Here is a 19,777-nt window from a genome sequence, read left to right as displayed (position 1 = left end):
ATAGAAATTTCTGTTACTGCTATGATCCATATCTGTGGAAGCAGATTGATTATTCAAAAAGTTCCTCAGGAACAGTGCAAACTGCGATTATATAGCCGGAATAGGTGAAGTATGTTCCCATGTTGAAACTAAGGACAATTTCAGCCAGAAAGATCAAACAACCCCCAGTAATGATTTTCAGGTACCTGACAGAAATTGAATATGTTTATAAACAGAAATTGAATATTGTATTTTCTCCGGAAACGGAGAAAATCCATCAGTTGGTCAATCCATGAAAAATACAAGGAAGCATTCGAACGTGCACTCGAGCCTCTGTGACTTTGATCTTGATCCAAATATGTTGTTAATCCTCTCTGTTATGTTTTCAAATCTAATGGGAGAATTATTAATATCTCCACTTCTGCTGCAACGAAATTTAGAATGTAAACACGCGATGTGTGCCCAACAAATGTTTTGCATGTATGTGTAGCAAGAACCTTATTGCGTATGTCAATGATTCTCAACGTTCGATGTTACTTTGCATGTCTTCTGCATGCAAAAGCCGATTCAAAAATATGCTGCTACGATACGATGCGCTCGTTAAGCTATTCTTAAAATCGCCACTACTCATCGTTCACAACCAGTAAAGAGCTAGCGCGATCCATATCCATTTCCAAACCCGCCATAATCCGTTTGTACGAACTAGCAAAAAAAAGCTATGGCACCCAAAGCACGCAATCCGCAGGAACGCCACAACCGAATGGAATCGATCCCAAATTGAATTATCGGCCTTATTCGAGCGTTTAGTGGGGACTCAAAAAACCACTTCGCCAAAAGCTAGTTCCGGCAGGAAGCTTGGAGAGAACATTTGTCGCGCAGACCGACCGCATCGGAAACGACACTGCTGCTCGCGGAGGTTCATTCACGTTGCTCCCGCGCTGCTGCCCCGAGTACGTCCTCTCTGTCTGCTGGTCGCGGCCGGTCGGCCGTTCGTTCAGTGTTTGTTTTCGTTGGAGGAGGAAGCAATAAATGCGCAACACAAAGTGTCGTCGTCGCTTGTTCTGGACGGTCGGTTAGTATTCTGATGAGGATGTTTAAGACCGTTTATAATAGCGGGAAGAGAAACCGATGGGAAAAGTAGCTTCTGAACCAATGTGGAGCCCGGGATTGATTGAAAGATGTAGATTCTCCCCCGTCTTGATTCAACACTGGATTTCGTTTGTAACAAGAAGCCAACGTTCATTATGGGAAGGGGGAAGCATCGAATTAAGCCAACGATATGTAAATGAATGACTGCAAGGAGTGCGCGATAGTTCCGTGGTAGGACGAGACCGAAGTTAGTGTCGTGTTGATGCTCTCGCCACCAACGAAACAAAAACGGAAATAGAAAAGGCAAATGTATGAAGCGTGTTTTGTTGGAATGGGCCCCGTAAACCGTCTATCAGCAAGAAGCACATTCATTCCGAGCGAATAAGCGACAGTTTTATGATGGGTATTGCCTGTCCTCGTGTCATGATTATTATTTCACTTATTTTAGTTTATTTGAACTCGTCGTAGTTATTCTGATGCAGACCTAAACGATGAATGCGCTGAGTTACAAGCGGGAAGTGGACGAAAATTCCCATGTAACAAACCAACAACATCAGTGCGATCCTATCGTGTGTCGGCAGTCAGTCAGTGCTGGCAGAGATTGCATTTCTTGTCTGTGATATGCAACCATGCTTGTTAGCAAATGAGAAGTTCGATGAATGGATGGATGGTTTGGTGCCATTACTCGTCCGTGGGCAGCTCGAAATCACTCATCCGGTCGGACAAACCGACAGACGAAGCATATATAAACCAAAGGAAGTCCCGATAATCTCAACGATTGAAGTCGAGCTTGCCGGCCGGTCGTTGCAGCGGCTTCAAGCACATCAATGCAATTATTACTGATTGCGCAGGGCACTAATTGCAGCAGTTGATGATGGGGGAGTGTGTCTACTAGATGTTCGCCCCGTTTATGATTTGGAACTTAAAATCATGTACATTTGTCTTCATTGGTAACTGTCAAAACCAGGTAGAACCAATCGGTTCTGATTTGATAGAAAATTGGTCCAGAACATCCTGTTGTCCATCTTTGTTTATTTGAGCTTGAGCTTGGGTAAACTGTACACTCCGTAGTTGCTCTCCGTGATTGACCTGAACCAGTGAAATTGCACAATAAACACACTGAATGACGCTTGGGAGCAGCAAACCATTCTCATTGTGCAAGTTACGATTATTTGTACTTTAATTAGTCAATAACGACGCCGGCCACATCTTTTCAGTCATCAAGGGAGGGGAACGTATATAATTATGACATTCGCGACCAGAAGGATCTCCTCGTGGTTCGTGGTTCCCTTGCGATTATCATGGGAGGAATAGCTCTTAGTGGAAAGAGGTACGAATCAAGATTCACTGAGGTAAGTGATGTGATTATGTAAACGCGAACTAGCGATCGCTCAACAAAACGAAGATCCGTAAGTCTCATTTGTCACTGCCGAGTAGATTATCCTGGCAGGTATCCTGTGAAACTAATTGGACCATCCATAAATTCTATTATTTTTCGCACGTATTTTTATCGAAATCCGATCGCGACGGCGGAGAGTGAACTGTGGGAAACCTGAGAAGGTAACCGAGAGAACTCCTCTAAAATCAACCGGACCGGTGATATATGCCGTTATTCGACGCGCGTAGTCTTTATTCGGCCATAAACACGGCGACGGGAGCTTTGGGAAACCTGAGGAGGTAACCGAGAGGAAATTAATCGACCCGGCGATATATTCCGCGTATTCCTATTAAACAAAAATCGCGATAGCAGAGATAATTTTTTTTTGTGAAAATAAAATTAAAATTTTTTGACCTTTTTTAAAAAGTACACCCAAACTAGCGTTGGCAGAACACATTTCATCTTTGGCAGAAATGATGCCATTTCGTGTGCTGGAGAGTCAAATGCACGAATAATGAGTTGTTTTAAAAGCTTAAAAATGGTTTTTATTATGCGAGCAGACATCTCTTTCTGTTTTCTTGTCTCATTTCATTTGGGATTGTGCCAAAAAAAGAGTCCATATGACGTCAATAGGGATCGAACCAAGGCCGGCTGGAATAGCTGCCAGCACTGTTATATTGAAGGATGATAATATTACACCTCATCATAAAATGAAGTTGGAAGGTGTTTTCTAAGAGGATAAAGAAGAACATGAACGAGAATATATCTTTCTCTGTCTGGGCCGTGTATTTGGCAAACAACACGAAAAGCTTTCATATGCTTTCATTTAAATGTGTCTCCTGTTTTCTCGCTCATATTGGCTCTAGCATATATATTACACAAATGATATATATGTATTGGGGAGTAGAACATTTTCTGTTATTTTTCAGCTCATTTAAAGTAATAAATCGGGATGCCATAACATGTGCTAAAAATTAACTTTGGGTGTAGTCTTTTTTTGGAGATTTCAAGTATGCAATGTTGCTTAAATGACCAATGTCTTTACACCCACAACGTTTCACCGCAATCTGAGATGATGTTGCCAACGGCCAGTCGAGTTGGCTTGAAATTTGTCATTCTGTACTGTGTTGTTATATTTCACTGGCGATTGACAGATCGATAACTTCACGAGACGAGACCTGACAACTGGCTTCTTATTTTTGTTTTGCTTTTTCCGCAGCCTAGTGCGAAAAACAGGGTGCCGAACTACGCGAGATGTTAGGTTTCCAAATGGTATAAGGTTTCAGAAGTGTTTCAGAAGAAGTTTTAGTGTTATTTTTCCGTAACATACGTTTTGTATCATACATGCTAGATATAGTAACATTTAGTTGATGCAGTAAAACATTGTTAAAAAAATATTGACGTAGTAAGTTCAAAGTTTCGAAAACGAGAGCGTGACGAAAAACTCGAGAAACTATGAAAAACTAACTCAATCAATAATTACAAAAAAAATCCGAATTTTTCGCAAATGTAATATTTTTCAAACAAAACTAACTCATTACCTTCAATTTGATACGTAGATCATATGAATCGGTCCAGTTATGAATTTTTGTAGTGGAAAAAATGGGGAACAATTGTTTTTTTCCGAACCATCGAATCAATTTGAAAAATCATAACTCAAAAACGAAAAAAATAGCATATCTGATATCGAGATATGTTATGTAAAAAAAATATAGCGCCCTCTATTCCAAAGCCATGAAAACAATATAAAACGAATACAATCAATAATAAAGAAAATAAAATCCATTTCTTTTGCAAGATAAATTTTTTTTAATAAAAGACTAGCTTATTGGCATTCTAAATCGGTTCAGTGAGTGGCTCAAAAGTTATGATTTTTTGAAAAAAGTCAAAAAAAAAGTGAAAAAAGCTATTTTTCGGACCATCCTAAAACGGAAATGGTCACCCTAACGGAAAAAACAAAAAAAGGGTCTAATTGTTTGCGATGAAGAACAAAGCTACAATTTTTCACGAAAATGTATATAGAAATATGGAAATCAGAGACATAGTCCTATGCCAAAAAAAAACTTATTTGAGCATACATTAACAAAATAATTTGCTTGTAAATGACAAAATCGTTATTTTTTTTTGTTTTTTTTTCAAGTCGTTTTAGTTATATTCATCCGCTCCGTCCAATGCAATCTGCTTTCCACATGTGTCCAGTTCAGCTGCATGTCATTCGTTCCGAAACAGGGGGAAGGGTATACAAATGAAGCATACATTTCTGCATAATTTAAGAACTAATCAAGAACGGAATCAAATTTGGCATGTGGAGGTTTTAGGGGGCAAGAAACATTTCTGAGGTGACGCAACACTTCTCCCATCTTTCAAAGGGGGGAGAGGGGGGATCTGCCATGAAATGAAACACAAACTTCTGCATAACTCGAGAACTAATCAAGCGAATGGAGCCAAATATAGGATGTGAGGGTTTTTGGATACGAGAAATGTTTCTATGATGGTATGACATCCTTTCCTCCTTTGGAATGGAGAAGGAGTCCCATAATATGTGCATTAATATTTCAAATTCGTAAAATTCGATTCGCATGTGTTCTACAATTACATATTGACAAGTGTTGTTAGTCCATTTGATGTTTGCGGTAGCGAAATTGATCTTCGTTCGAAAGTGGAAACTGATTTTAATGTGATGAAACGCACTCCTATATCATCTTCTATCTATATAAATAAAAATGGATCGCCGAATGTGTTGATAAGAGCAAAACTCGAGAAATTGTCCGATTTAGGGCTGTTTTCATTCTATCATATTTTCTGTATCAAACATTTATTCCATGTAACGGAGAAACATGTTATTTGCAAGTGGATGAAAAATCTTGCACGAGAATTGTGTCTAAAAATAATTTGATATTATAATGTCGAGTTTTGGTAGAAGTACTGAAATTTTATAGTAAAAAATAATTTTAAAGGGTAGATTAGAAGATCAATCAATGAACAGCTCTGCGAATGGGCCCATGAACGTGCGTTTAGTAAAAAAACATGGATGTGATAACGAAAAATAAATTTTGGGCGGGACTAAGTTTGCCGGATCAGTTAGTGACATATACACTCGAAAAAAAAATAGAGTAACAGATCGCGAAGTCGGATACTTTAAGTGATTTTTGACATGCTGTATATTCGTGAAATGTCAACGCATATCGATGGGAGGCACATCATTTTATCTTGGTAAGTGTTGTTGTCAGTGTTTGCCAAATGATCCACTCATTGAAAAAATCGCTTTCGTTCGTTCAAATATGATCTTTCAGGAAACATTTCCCCCAGCGGTATTCTATTATTGTTATGTGCTGCAAATCACGACACAAAAGAGAACGAGACAACTCTGCATCGGCTCGCACTTCATTGCACACCAGCATGCAAGCAAAGCTATCATATACGCTTTCAGTGCAGAAAGCTTATTTTCTTCTTTGCCTCTAACATATGCATACCGACCTCTCCATGCATCATGAAACAGCAGGATCATACGGACAACGCAAAGCGAAAGATTCATATTCAGCTAATGTAGCAGATCCCGATTTTTAAGTCTCAGAGAGTGCAAACTATATGATTATTTAGCTCGATAGAGGCTAAGGGAAGGGTAGTCAGATTATATTTTCCATTTTTAACGCCGCTATCCCTTGAAATGTTTATATTCATATAGACCGCATAGTTTTACTAGCAACACCGCTCCAGTGAGAAGCAAAAACTCTCGCGTTTTATCTCTTTTCCCATTCGCTGCTCTCCGCAAATGGTGACGTAATGATGACGTAATTTTTCTTGTATCATTTATTGCTTTACACTTGTCTGTGCAGTGGGTTTCGCTACAGTAAAATGAGACGATATATGCGGTTCAAACTTGTATGCAGGCTTCGAAAATAGTGTGCCATGTTTGATACAACTCGAATATGCAAACAACAGTCTTCGTTCCTCTCTTAGTTTAATCACTAAATGTTACAAAAGTGATTGCTGACATTCATACAAGTATCTGAATGATCCTCTCATATTTGGTTATATGTTCGTGAGAGTTTACTTGCATGACACATTGTGTATCATTTGATTTTGATCGAAATCCAAACACTGGTTGTTGTAGTGGGCAACAATAACGGGAAGAAATTTAAAATCGATTTTTCTTTGTTTTTTTCAAGAATATTCTGGACAAACCCATTTTTTGCCAACCAACTCAACAGCAAATCCAATTAAACTTATCAATCAGCTTTTATTTGGTTCAGAGGACGTTCCTGTAGGACCTTCCCACACAGAGATATTTCAGTTTGAATGAAAAATTACCCCTTCGTCTTTGATGATGAATAATTCAAAAAACAACCACCGCACCGCAAATCGAAACGCAGTTTTGAAAACTCCAATGAATTCCGCACAAGGATAATTTATTACTTTGACGAAAAACAAATATTTAAATTTTTTGCATCGATTTCAAAAAAGTGCCAAAAACAGGTTTTTTTATCGTGTTTTACAAAATCCACTGTTGTTCTGCAAATATCGCAGTTAGTTCTAAAGGCGCGTCCACATTATGCCGAATGATACCGATCGGCCTGTACCAGGCGGCATATTCGGTTCGTCATGTAATTTGGACGCCACATCGGGTGCACGAAGCCGTCACAAACACACGGAGCACAATGTCGTCAACGATGCAAAAAATTTAAATATATTTTTTTTGGTCGAAGTAATAAATTATCCTTGTGTCAGAATTAATTGGAGTTTTCAAAACTGCCTTTCGATTTGCGGTGCGATGGTTGTTTATTGAATTATTCATCATCAAAGACGAAGGGGTAATTTTTCATTCAAACTGAAATATCTCTGTATGGGAAGGTCCTACAGGAACGTTTTTGGATCCAAATTAAGGTTGATGGATAAAGTTAATTGGATTTGCTGTTGAGTTGGTTGGCAAAAAATTGGGTTAGTCCAGAATATTCTTGAAAAAATAAAGAAAAAACGATTTTTAATTTCTTCCCGATATTGTTGTCCACTACACCTACACACACCAAAATAAAAATATGTACGTAAAATATTATAATACCTGAAAGTTGTAGCTTTAAAATGGTGCACATCCCATCGATATGCGTTGGTTTTTCACGAAGATACAGCATGCCAAAAATCACTTGAAATGTTCCTTTAATTTTTTTGTCGAGTGTATATTAAACACAACTCCGCCTCTTGCTTGTGTAAATGCTGTACCAGTATAGGTGAATGGCACAATAAATGGAACTTTGAAGCTCATTTAGTGTGTATGTATGTGTGAGGATGTCGAAAAATGTGTTAAAGATTTGTTTTCAGTGTACCGTGGGTACATTAGTAGACATATGTTTTTTTTATTATCGTTCTTCATAAAAGAGAAAAATTTCGCTGCATCAAACATGCATTCAAATTTGGGCCGTTTCGTTTCGATACACCGAAAAAAGATCATACTCGGAGACCCGTTTGAGTTACACAATTCAACTTGGACACACATCCATTAGTAACGACGACCTTACGCTGGCAGTAAAATGCGGAATCTGCAGTGCATTGCTTTCCCTCGCATACGGAGTAATTATTTCACCAGCATCTCGAGGTTTCCCTCTCAGCTATGATTGATTATCCATTTGTGAAGAAGCAATCGAAAACAAAACATTTAAAGCATACACTCGTCGGCCGACCGTCAAATCTAGAAAGCGAAACTTTTGACGTGAGTGTATATGATGGCAGCTGCTGCGCTCAGTGCACAAAACGACTTCCAGGCGTCGATCGATCGCTCACTTGCAACCCCTACAAGGTCCCGCCGCATCTCATCGGCGTTGATCGACGCTCGACAATCGCCCCAGACGAGGAAGTTGTCGGGAAGTGCATATGCGTGAAATCGATAGTGCTGAGAGAAAACAGGCAACTGGCCGCAGTATCATTTGCTGATAACCAGCGGGTATCAACCGAGCGGCGGTTGGTGCGGCATGGTGTGCCTTGGCTAAAACCTGTCCGCTTTTCAAGGTTAGTCTCGTTTGGAGTCGGCTGCAAAGTTTTTTTTTGTTTCTGTTTTTCTGAATCATCAGCCGCTTTATTCATCATGTCCTCTTTGTATACACGACGATGATGAACAAACTTGTTTCGTGCAATTCGGGCAGGTGGCTTGGCCTGGTTGCGAATTTCAACCGGACTTGTTTGTGTTACGAAAACGGGTTGCTTATTATGTCATGAGGTTCGCTACCACGCTTTACGATTTTACTTCTCGGATCATTTGCAACTTGACCTGTCAGTTTGGAACAGCTTCGGGAGACCGAACGGCTCCAGCAACACTGTGTTTACTTAAGTTGGTTTGAAATAACCGATTGCGTGCCTTGTTGCGGCAGTGATTGATCTATCATGAGCGAGCGATAAAGCCTATTTAGTGCAGAGTCCCTGCAAATGGAGCACGACTGCCATAACTAGCCATCCTATTCGATACCTGCGTGCCTAAGATAGACCTGCCGCTCTACCTGAACTATATTACTGTAGCAGTAATCATTACACAGAACTAGAGAACTGTGTTAACAATCTGTTCGTTTTTTTCCTTTCGCTAGTAAAAAGTTTTGATAAAACCCCATGCCGTTGCTCGATAGTTTATTCCAGCTCCTATCGCTTCGATCGGTGACTGTTCCAGTGTAAACCAAATCACGATTTTCTCACGATTTGCTTGTCCGAACACTTAATCGGATATGCGAGCAAATCGCTCCATTTCAAACCGTCAGCCCCTCAGTTACTCATAATTACAGGGCTCCCCTGCCTAGGTGTCCTTCTAGTTCGTGTGTTTGTGTGTGTGTCTTTACAAAGTTTGACGGCCGTGACTAACCTCAGTATGGTAAACAGGACAGCAAACCCGCAAAGTTGGTCAACATTGTATGTATACAAACAGATACCGCCGCGAAAAAAACGCGAAATCGAACCTGACAAATCCGATTTAGCAGCCTGATTTCGATCCAATAATTTCCAGTGACTCAGCATGCTGGCCGGCAGCGAATTTCCGGCTTTCCATCAAGCAGAACCCATTAATGCGATCAATGCCCAGGGGGGCGGGGAAAAACTACGCCAAATAGTAATCGATGCGGATATCAAACAAAGTATAGTCTCCCACCAGCCGACGGCTGTTGACACACGGCGGAAGCTGTGTCACTTTGAGTCATCCTTTTAACTGGAATTAGGTTCCGGACGAATAGCCAGAATCCTGACAGTGGAACTTTATGGTGTGGTAATAGAAAGGGGAAAAGTTTTGATTGACTTCGAAAAGGAAATGGAGTGGAATTATACGAGCTTTCGTTTCGATCATCTGCACGCTAACGAGGCAACTGATTGTCGGAGTTGTGGGTCCAACGGACAATACTGGAAATGGAATATTTTATGGGATGCGCATTTTGCTTTTGTAGTTCAATGAACCATTGGCCAATGATTGTGAAAAATTGAATAGGTTCCATTGAAAATTGAATTGGTTCCATTCGAAAATATATTTTTTATTTAGTGACATTTAAAAAAAAATAAAACCAATGCCTCATTGAACTACAAAAGCAAAACCATACACAGCATATTGATGTAAAATACAGTTGTTCGGATAGGTTTTTTAGGCAGACGGAAAGACGATTTGATAGCAGCTTTTACACAGCTTAAAAGCTGAAAATATACTTGTTTTGATTTAACGTTCTTATTACTTATTACTGATTACTTGAACACTTACATTGTCGTGTTACTTTTTGATGTTCTACCTGAGACCTTGCCGACTACCTGTATGCTACGATAAATCTGGTTGAACTTAAACGGAAATAAATTCTAACTTGAATTCACTTGATCATTATTTCATCGATGGAGGTTCAATTTTTGCCTTTTTGCAGACTTCAAGAATAAATAGAAATGACAATTTACTAAATTCGAAATTGAAAATAGCCTAGCTGTAGCTACTAGCACGTTTGGGGCCATCCACATACCACGTGGACAACTTTAAGGGGGGTAGGGTCTACGCTTGTCCAGCGTGAGGGGGTGGAGATACAGATAATGTCCTCGTTAAACAAATATTTTTTACACGTAAATTCAGATCTGTTTTCAAAAATAAAAGAAATCTGTTCTGCATTTTCAAGAGTGTTGAAACTTTCCGCCCATTTTGAGTACTCCATATTTATCCATAGAATGATCATGTCGAATATTTTTCCATATCATCGAACTTTTTTGCTGAAATATGTATTCTGAATGAAACTTACATAAACGCGATCAAGCTTCCATTGGTAGAGGAGGATCATAGTTTTCAACTTCTAAGCTACGTCATATTTGAGCATAAACAGAACTCTGTGTTCTAGGTCCAGGTATTCACGAGAGTAAAATTGACATGGGGAACTGCTGATACATTTTTATCCACAACGCACATGTGGAATGTTGATAACTTGATGAAATGACCGGAACATTTGGAGGATATTCCAAATAATTTAAGAAGAACTTAGCGAAACGAGTGCTATCCAAATCTCTATAATACTTGCTCAAAACATAGTTCTGCACTTCTGTATTGAAAGAAGCAGACCCAGCCCACCTTTTCTGATGGACAGTACTCTCGTTCCCGAATACTTTCCGAATTTAGCGTCCATTTGGCGACGTTATCTTTGATACAGCTGAGTTAGGTAAGCTCAGCACCGGAGAGTAGCTTTTTAACACATTGCGGAACGCTCACGAGATTTTTCGTGTTTCGTGTTCCGTCTGTTACGGATGGATCACGGAATAACCCGTGTTTTCTACACTTGAAGGGTCAATTCTTGGTTTGCCAAGAATCTAATGAGGCTTACCGATGGCTCGCCTTCGTCTCATCCACATCGAAGGAAACGATCTCATTCGTGGAATCCGAACAATTGAAGCGTTCAAGTTTGCCCCAAAACGTGCGGTCCTTAATGTGTTAAGAATCACTTTGTCCTACCGAAAGAAAGATTGGGGTGCTACAAGTGAGATTGCCGTTAATCAGCATATGTTATTGCGACATTTGTTTTTTTTTTTACAAGGAGGTTTTGAATCCGGGGTTGCACTACATATTCTGTACCACGACCAAGGGGAAACTCTTATCAATGCGATCAATGGCATGGTTGTAATCACAAGCGATAAGTCTTCCTGCTTTATATTTGGAATTAAGCTTGACAATTCTACGCTTTATGGAATTAGCCGCATTGAAAATATTTTCTTCAGATTGGAGGATTTTAGGCATTCAAAATATTGTTTTCTTCGTACTAATTATCGTTCCAATATCTTAACTAGTATCTCGCAGCCGATGTTCAGTAAAGAAGTATGCCTAAACCCATTGGTTGTTTGTTATTCGAATGTTTTCGACACATTTTTTTGAATAGTACCTCGATTAGTTTCAATTAAAACAGTTCAATTGTGCTAAATCATTTCAGAAGTCTTCAGAAAAACTCTCATTCATAGACACTCGTTTTTCGGGGATTTTCTGCAGGCGAATTACATTTCTTCAGATGTTATTTTATGCGTCGTTTAATTATAGATTATTGATTCCGCTGTGATTCTTTTTTTCTAGATTGTGCAGTGTTTACAGTACTTATTCAAGAAATGTTGCTAATTTCAGTAGGATTATTTAGGGTGCAAAAGTCGGATGGAATCAATAGTGTTTTCGTTTTTGCTTTGGAAACACCTTTAGAAAAGCAGGTATGTATTTGTCGTTGGTTCTCTCGAATTTCCCCGAAAATCGATTTTGAAGGAGTAGTATTTTGTGCTCAATACCAGTTATTATAGTGGGATTATTACATAAATTATTAAATAGGTTTTCATACGCATTAGAACAAACGCGAGGAAAAAGAATGAATTTTTGTTATAGTAACTTTAACCCACCATTTCATACATTTGCCATAACCGAGCTTTTCCTGCAGCCAACGATTTCACATATTTTCAAACTCTAAGATATATTGGTAGGAAGAGCATGAGCAATACTATATGAATAGAATTTGGAACAAACTGAAGAGCGATAGAAATAAGTTATTATACAAATATTTGAAATAACTTTTGGGGCAATGTTAATGAAAAAATCAAAGAATATAAAACAATTGCTGGTACTAATAAAGCCTATTTGCATTGTTTTTTTCAAAAAAGGTTATTTAATTTAAGATTATAATCAGAATAAAACGATTTCCATGTTGCATGCCCCAAAAGTATAACAGTTTGCGTTGCATCGAAAGAACGATGTGCTACTTGAGACGAGAATTATAATCTGGATATTCTATGCAGATTGGCCGCTGGGAATTTGTTAATAAAACCAATTTTCAATGCGCTGGTGTAATCTTAACCGATATATGAAATGGAACGCGTCCTCTGAAATCCTCCAAACGGGGACGGAAAAGGTTTTGTATTACACTGACAACAGTCAAGTTGAGATACTGGAGCTGGACAAAGTACAGTTGATGAGTTTTAGAACGTTTGCCTACTTCATTTTTTGAATGTATGATTTGTAGCGCCGAATGAAACGGAAGATTTCTAGTCACCATTAACAAAAAAGGAAAATGTGTTCTTTCTTGAATTGTTTTTTTTTGTTTTTTATCGTTAAAAACACCAAATATAAAATAAGACTAATTTAAAATTGAATATAGGCACAATGCAATTATTTCCATTTTTTCAATTAAAATATATGAAAGAATGTCCACGTGGACTACAGGGGAGGGGTATAGTCAATGTCCACGCTTGTCCACGGAGGGGGAGGGGGGAGTCTAAAATCGTGCTTTTTCTGTCCACGTGGTATGTGGACAGTCCCTTTTTTTGACTATGTTGGTGCTTGTCACTTTTGGAGTGAAGTTATCCGCTATGCAGGGTTGTACGGAACAAGACGGGTCTATGGTACTAGGTGAGGCCGTTTCGTCGCTAAGTTGGTTAGGGGAGCGGTATATGAAAACAGTACGGAAGAAAGCAGAGGGGGAATTATTTCATTGAAGCGTGAAAGAGACAGACTGATCACGAGTGAGCTTGGGCACAAGCGTATTGTGTTTTGTTTACAAACAAAACACAGTAGACTTCCAAGATGGCTGAAGAGTGGTTTTAGCTAGTTGGCCCACCTTAGGATATACTTCTATGCGCCTTGGTACGGAACTCACTCAACTGTCAAACGAGACAGCCCTGTGGCTTCGTAACAACGGTTTTGCAACTGATGTTGATGGTTCCCCTGGACTTACCAAAGGCCTTTGAAACTTAGAATTATTTTCCTAGCTAGTCGCAATCCGATAGAGGAATGCCTTACTTTTGGACTTGGTAAGCAGCATTTTACATGTGGTTTTTTCCGTTTTTCAGCTATCTTTACGTGGAACTCGTTTTCCGATCTTCTGGATTCTTGCCTTGGCTTCCAAACGTATGCAGATTTCTGATTCATTGATCATTGATTGATTTGTGAGTTGTTGTTGCGTTTGAGTGTCATCTTCATCCAAACGTGCTTGCAGTTCACTGTCGTCGAACTTTTTCGGAGGTTCTCCACGCTCTACGTCTCCAATTTTATTTTTTTGAACCACTTCAAGCATGGCGATTTACCAAGAGCATGTTCACCGTAAGCTCCTGCATGCATACAATTTGCGATGCGATTCTGCAGCAATTTTCTTGAAATGGTAGCAGAAAATTGATGCTGACCGATAATCGCACTTTCCAGGCACAAAATTTGACATGTACAAAGCACTACAAATCTATGCTGCAGACCTGCACAGTAAAACTTGTTTCGTTTTGAGTAGAAATTCTTTGCAATATGTTAGAACAAGGCAATGTTGCCAACAATACATCATGATGAGGATTATATTGACAGTTACAGCCATTTGTCGGAAAATTTGGATTGCATATTCATACAGCTGGTATACTACGATTTCAACTTAACTCCCGCCCGTGACCTTTTTTTATGGAAGTTGCGCAACCATTCGTGTAACTTTTCGCGGTTCTCTGCTATATTCCATGGAAGGGCGTGCAACGCAACTTGCAAAGTTAGTTGAATAAGAGACAAATATCGATTCAGACCAACAGAACTCGTGGCTCTGTGCATTTCATAGAGGACTGTAATCACAACAAAGTAATGAATGCCACAATGTAATCTAGCAGGCTCCAATGTGCCAAGCAGCATGTCACACTGTGAGCTATAATAACTCAAAACCATCAGACCAATGTGTCCACCACATTTCGCATTTTAAAATATTATTACTCTGTCCAGCTGCAGCCCATATCCCCGTCCTTCTCACACGCTGCTGGACACAGCCCCCAAAGCATATTATCAATCAATCAGCAATCGTTCGGCCATGCCGTGTGTGTGTGACACGGATCCCTATCGGTCTCGCCCATATACACTGATTATTCCTCCCAATGGAATCGGTAGCATTTGGGGACAACTGTGAGAACCACCTTCAACAGAACGGCGGCAATTAGAAAGTCATTCCGCAACACTGTTTCCAGCGGGCTGTCAGTCGGCCGTGCGTCAAACATTAGTGGTTGCGAAATAATTAAGCACTTAATCGCCAAGACTGCGCTGTGCCCGTGGAAATTCATCCGTCTTCCAAATGAATAAAATCGTTACATTGTCGCTTTGGTCCGCCATTCGAATGGGGGCCCCCACAGAGAGGGTGGTAATTAGAATCACATTTCGTTCATGTGATACATAAATCAAGTGCCAGGTAATTTGCTACCGGGGCGCACCGGAGATAACTCACGGTACTCTTCGAGATTAGCGGATTATTATCCTCCGGAGTTTGCAAACGAGAGATATGTAGAAACCAATTAAATCCGCGTCGTGTCCGTGTCGTGTGAGTTGGCTCCGAAAGGCAGCGATTTGTGTGTATTTAGTATTTTCACAGTTCTTGTTGTTTCGCGCTGCCCAGATTAGTTGCGATACCTTTGCGCTGGTCATATATGGCCAACCGTCGTTATCTGGTGGACAAAATGCGATCATTAGCCTGCTCGTAAACGAACCATTATGAGAATGAGGGCGTGCCGGAAAGCGGGGGATTTGCGGCAGTGGGCTTGCTAAATGCTCAATTATGGCGAATGGTTATTTTTCTTGGTGGCTTTGCGAAAGGCTAGGATTCTGGATGATTTTACATCGTTTGTTGACTCTCGATGCAGGATGCGAATTCAGCGCAGTGGATTAATCGACTGATGTATTTTCAAAATTTTGTCGAATCCAGATCAACCTTCTGCTTCTGTAGGAGCCTTGAACCACTGCGACCATTAGTTTGATCTATTGTACTGTAGATCAATCTTACGCTTTTCATAAATTATAAGCTATTTCAAAATGTCAAAGAATTTAATTTCCTCTTGCTCGAACTTCATGTGTTGCAAATTGCATATTTTGAAGCGTTTCTTGAATGTTTCCCAAAGCAATAATATCAGAGATGTCAACCAAAACAAACAAATTTTCTCGATGCATGCAACAAGTAAGGTACACCGGGGTAAGTTGAAACGAATTTTTCGAATTTTTTTGACAGTTATCTTTAAAAAATTACTGAATCACTAAATTCAAATCTATTTACGGCATGTACAAGGTATGACAGATGACTTTCGATAAAAAATAGGAATTCGCACTGGATGTTTCGCCTCACTTGTAGATAGAATGATATGCACAGTGGACAGATATGATTGTTTTCGCAGTGGTAGATGTATTTAAATTGTATTTCGCAGCCTCTAGTCGCTGGTTTCAAGTGATCTTAAGGTTGTGAAAAAATGTTCTTATCTCAGGATGCGCGCTTATAAAACATTCTTAACTAAAATCGTTCATAAGAAAAATGACATTTTTGATGGCCGCCATCATATGACGTCGCCAAAAACGGAATGGTTCGATACAAAATCGACCGTTCTTGACTGCGTGTGGAATTGCTGCGAAGTTTTGTTCGTCTTTTGCTAAAAGACGAATGCAAAGAAACCCAAACGCCCTTTGGGTTGGATAACTCAACATTCCCCAAGACATGCGCCAGTGTCCCACACCCGCATTTGCAATCAATCCCGACATGCAGGCGTTTTCCGGTGCTGCTGCTGCTGCTGCTGCTGCTGCTGCGGTGCCACGGTAATTAAAATATGGGCAGCAAATGATTTAGATAAAACAATACAATATTTCAATTATTGAGCTATTGAACGAGAAACTGAATGCAACGTTTGACTGTCACAAGGGAGCGGACGAATTTATAGCCCTCCGGAACGATTGCTAGACCATAATTGTACCCCCACGGCAATGTTTATCGATCGCTTTCAGGAACAAATGGTTTGGCGCGAGAGCGCCCAAGAATGGTTGCGGGGCAGCAGGCCTCAATTTATGCCATAATTAATTAGCCTCTGTAGTCTCCGGATGGATATGCACGGGAGAACCGGAGTTCGATTCCTAAAGCAGTCGAACAGCAATGGCCAATACAGCAGCAGTAAATGAGCTGTTGACGACTGCATAAATTGGAATCACATAAACATTAGCGAGCTCGAGCGCAGTGTGAATGTTATTTCTGCTATCTAATCAACCTTGTTAGTCCATCAGCAATCCGTCCAATGAAGCGGTTTTTTGCGGCCCCTCGTCAAAGAATGAATGATTTGACTTTCAACTATTGGTTTTATGTTCGCTACCGAACGGGACATGTGCCAGATCGAACGGGTTGGAACAGCGCGAGCAAGCAAGCGACAAATACTACGGGTACGATATGCAGATAAGATGGAAGCGGCTCTCCCATACCTCCCCTCTACAAAACATAAATTATTCATCATGAGACCGACGCCGCGCGTACTCTCTTACAATGTTGCACGCTGTCCCGTCCCTGAAGGCGTTCCGAATCGGCTGCCCATATCTGTAAAAAGCTACAAACCATTCATGATCACGGTCGGCGTGCAATTCATTCGAATTGACGGGTGTTGAAAGAAGATAAAAGAGTGTGGCGAACGGAGATTTATTTGCACTGCGCGGCCAGGCTATCGCACTGAACAAGTGCAATAAAGTAACCCGAGGGCTGCTTGGCTGTCTGTCATTCAACTGGATTCAGACTTCAGCTCTTTTTTTCACTATCCCCATCCCCGGTAAACAACCCGTCTCTCTAACTGACATCGGGAACAACACGTGTCCGTTTCCCTTTGCCTAGATTCTGATGCAAGACTGTATGCTGCTGATTCATGTCGCATCATGAGTCAGATGACTTGACTGTCGAGCATTCGTAGGTATTCTTGGAATGCGCGTGCTTTCGCGCAATCGATATTGACTGATAACTGGTGGGGAATCTACGTGGTTGGTTGGTTGGTTGTTTGTTTTTGAGAGGCTTTAAACTTTTCACTTCATTCGCCTCTACACTACGTGGCTATTGTACTACGCAAATATACATGGCTAACGTAAGTGTCAACTGTGTTTTTCAATTGAATTGAAATAACAAAGATCATAAAATCCTTCCGTCCCACTTTTGACCGTTAATATTTATTAATTCGAGAATAATTATAGATTATAATTGTTCACAGTCATGATTATTCGGCTGAAATCAAGAAAAAACGTTTTACATTACTGAGTGGTGTTGGTGGTTACGTCAACCATGCACATTTGGGCAGTATATCGGACTGTACGCAAATCAGTTTCGGTGTTGTCGACCAGAGGACTTATCAGCTGCTGGGCGTATTTCTACACACTTAAGCCAGATTGTTTAATAGTTTCATAAACGGTGAAAATACTGTCCAGTCAGAGGCGTCGAGTGCACTGCCCATGTTTGTATAGTAGACGTAAACGACAAAATGAACAAAATTGACTTTTTCGCTGTTTCGCATCCTACACAATGTAATACGTTTGCTCAACATGCAAACAAACATTTTTTGTTCGAATAACAGATGTAGCTCCATACAGCTTTCATACATCGTTAGAAAATCAACAATTGTCAGTATTATGTGCTATAAGCTAAATCTACATTTGAATCACATTCTTTGTAGAGTCCAAACATACCTGTCACGATAGTGTCTTATTACTTAGTGTTTCCTAATAGATGAATATATGAAGCCATTGAAACGCTGCTCATACATTTATACAATTTATGCATTTGAATCTTTAAGTAGATAATGAAACAATCAGATCAGTAGTAAAATTAAAATAATTTTGGTTCTTAGCATTATAACTCGTCGGATTCAACATTGAATTATTCCACATACTCATACCGTTGACACTCCACCATCTTTGTGCGATTGATCGCGATAACGGTAAATCATGTTGCTAAAATTACCAACATTGCAGATTGCCTTTTTATTTATTTATTTTGGCTTAACGTCTTTACAACATGGCCTGATTCACAATTTTTCTTGTGTATCGTTCGTTGCTTGGTGTTTTAGTGCTGCGACTTGCACCAACCTGCGATCAACCCCACTATCTCGCAGGATGACCATCGTGATACTGCTGCTTTACGTCCCGAGTAACACCAGGACTGGGCGGAGACGCTTATAGCGGCGTCCATTCGCTTAGAGGAGCTTTCCGGGTTTTTGTGGCTGTTTTTGTGGCTTTTCTTGGGGACTGGCAATGCCCAATGCTCATCCCATCACACCCTAGACAGTTCCTTTTTAGCAGTGCAAGCCAGAAAAACGATCTATGACGATAGAATTTCTGACTCGAACGGGAATCAAACCCAAAGCCCCCATCTTGGCAAGCGCAACGCTTACCACTAGGCCATGGGGACCACTTGCAGATTGCCTTTACAAATTCAATTAATTGAAAAAACACGAACCTGCTGTTCTTATCATATCCCAGAGTATTCTTCAGGAAAAAAGTACTTTCATAAACTCGCAACAAATCAAGAGCGCCTTTTCCAGACATTTCACTAAATTTCTTCCAAACTTTTTTGATTTTATCTGATAACAACTGAAACTACCGACGGAGACGTTTTGACTACTATCGGAATTGTAAATACTAACGCTACAAACAGAACAACCTGGTGATTACCAGGGGTACGACTAAAACGTCAAATCCCTCATATTGCCAGTGTACCCAAATATTGCTGCGGTTCACTGACATTTTGGTTCAATCAATTACTGTTGTTTACAACTCGGTCCGGTTATATAGTCGAATAGTGGCTTACTTTAAACTCCATGTTAAATGTGAACACCTCCATGTGAAACCGAATTATGAAAATCGCTCATGCAGTTAGAATAAAGCAGCGCATTTTTCGATTTCACTCCTAGTAAATGATATGTTGATAAACAAATGACGCCATATTGATTTTGATTTTGGGTAGCCTATATTCAATTGATGTCTAACCCCTGGTGATTACGTCTAGCTATGCGGACAAATGTTCATTGAAACGATTGATTGTTCGCATAAAGAGACGCAAGCGTTTTCCAAATGGAAAAAGTATGTTGTAATCCGCA

At 40.0% G+C, this 19,777-nt stretch overlaps 1 protein-coding gene across 2 annotated transcripts in view; it reads left to right on the top strand.

Annotated features, from left to right (window-relative positions):
* Window positions 1–993: 993 nt before the first annotated feature.
* Window positions 994–19,777, top strand: part of LOC129763490 (unconventional myosin heavy chain 6) — a 75,082-nt gene continuing 56,298 nt past the window's right edge. For both annotated transcript variants that reach the window (XM_055762616.1, XM_055762621.1), the window contains exon 1: window positions 994–1,051. In XM_055762616.1, the coding sequence (XP_055618591.1) occupies window positions 1,009–1,051 (43 nt within the window). In that variant the 5' untranslated portion in view covers window positions 994–1,008. The remainder of the gene's footprint in view (window positions 1,052–19,777) is intronic.

This window comes from Toxorhynchites rutilus, chromosome 1 (genome assembly GCF_029784135.1).
Source record: "Toxorhynchites rutilus septentrionalis strain SRP chromosome 1, ASM2978413v1, whole genome shotgun sequence".
NCBI classification, from domain to species: Eukaryota; Metazoa; Arthropoda; class Insecta; order Diptera; family Culicidae; genus Toxorhynchites; species Toxorhynchites rutilus.
This window is presented reverse-complemented; position numbering and strand designations above follow the sequence as displayed.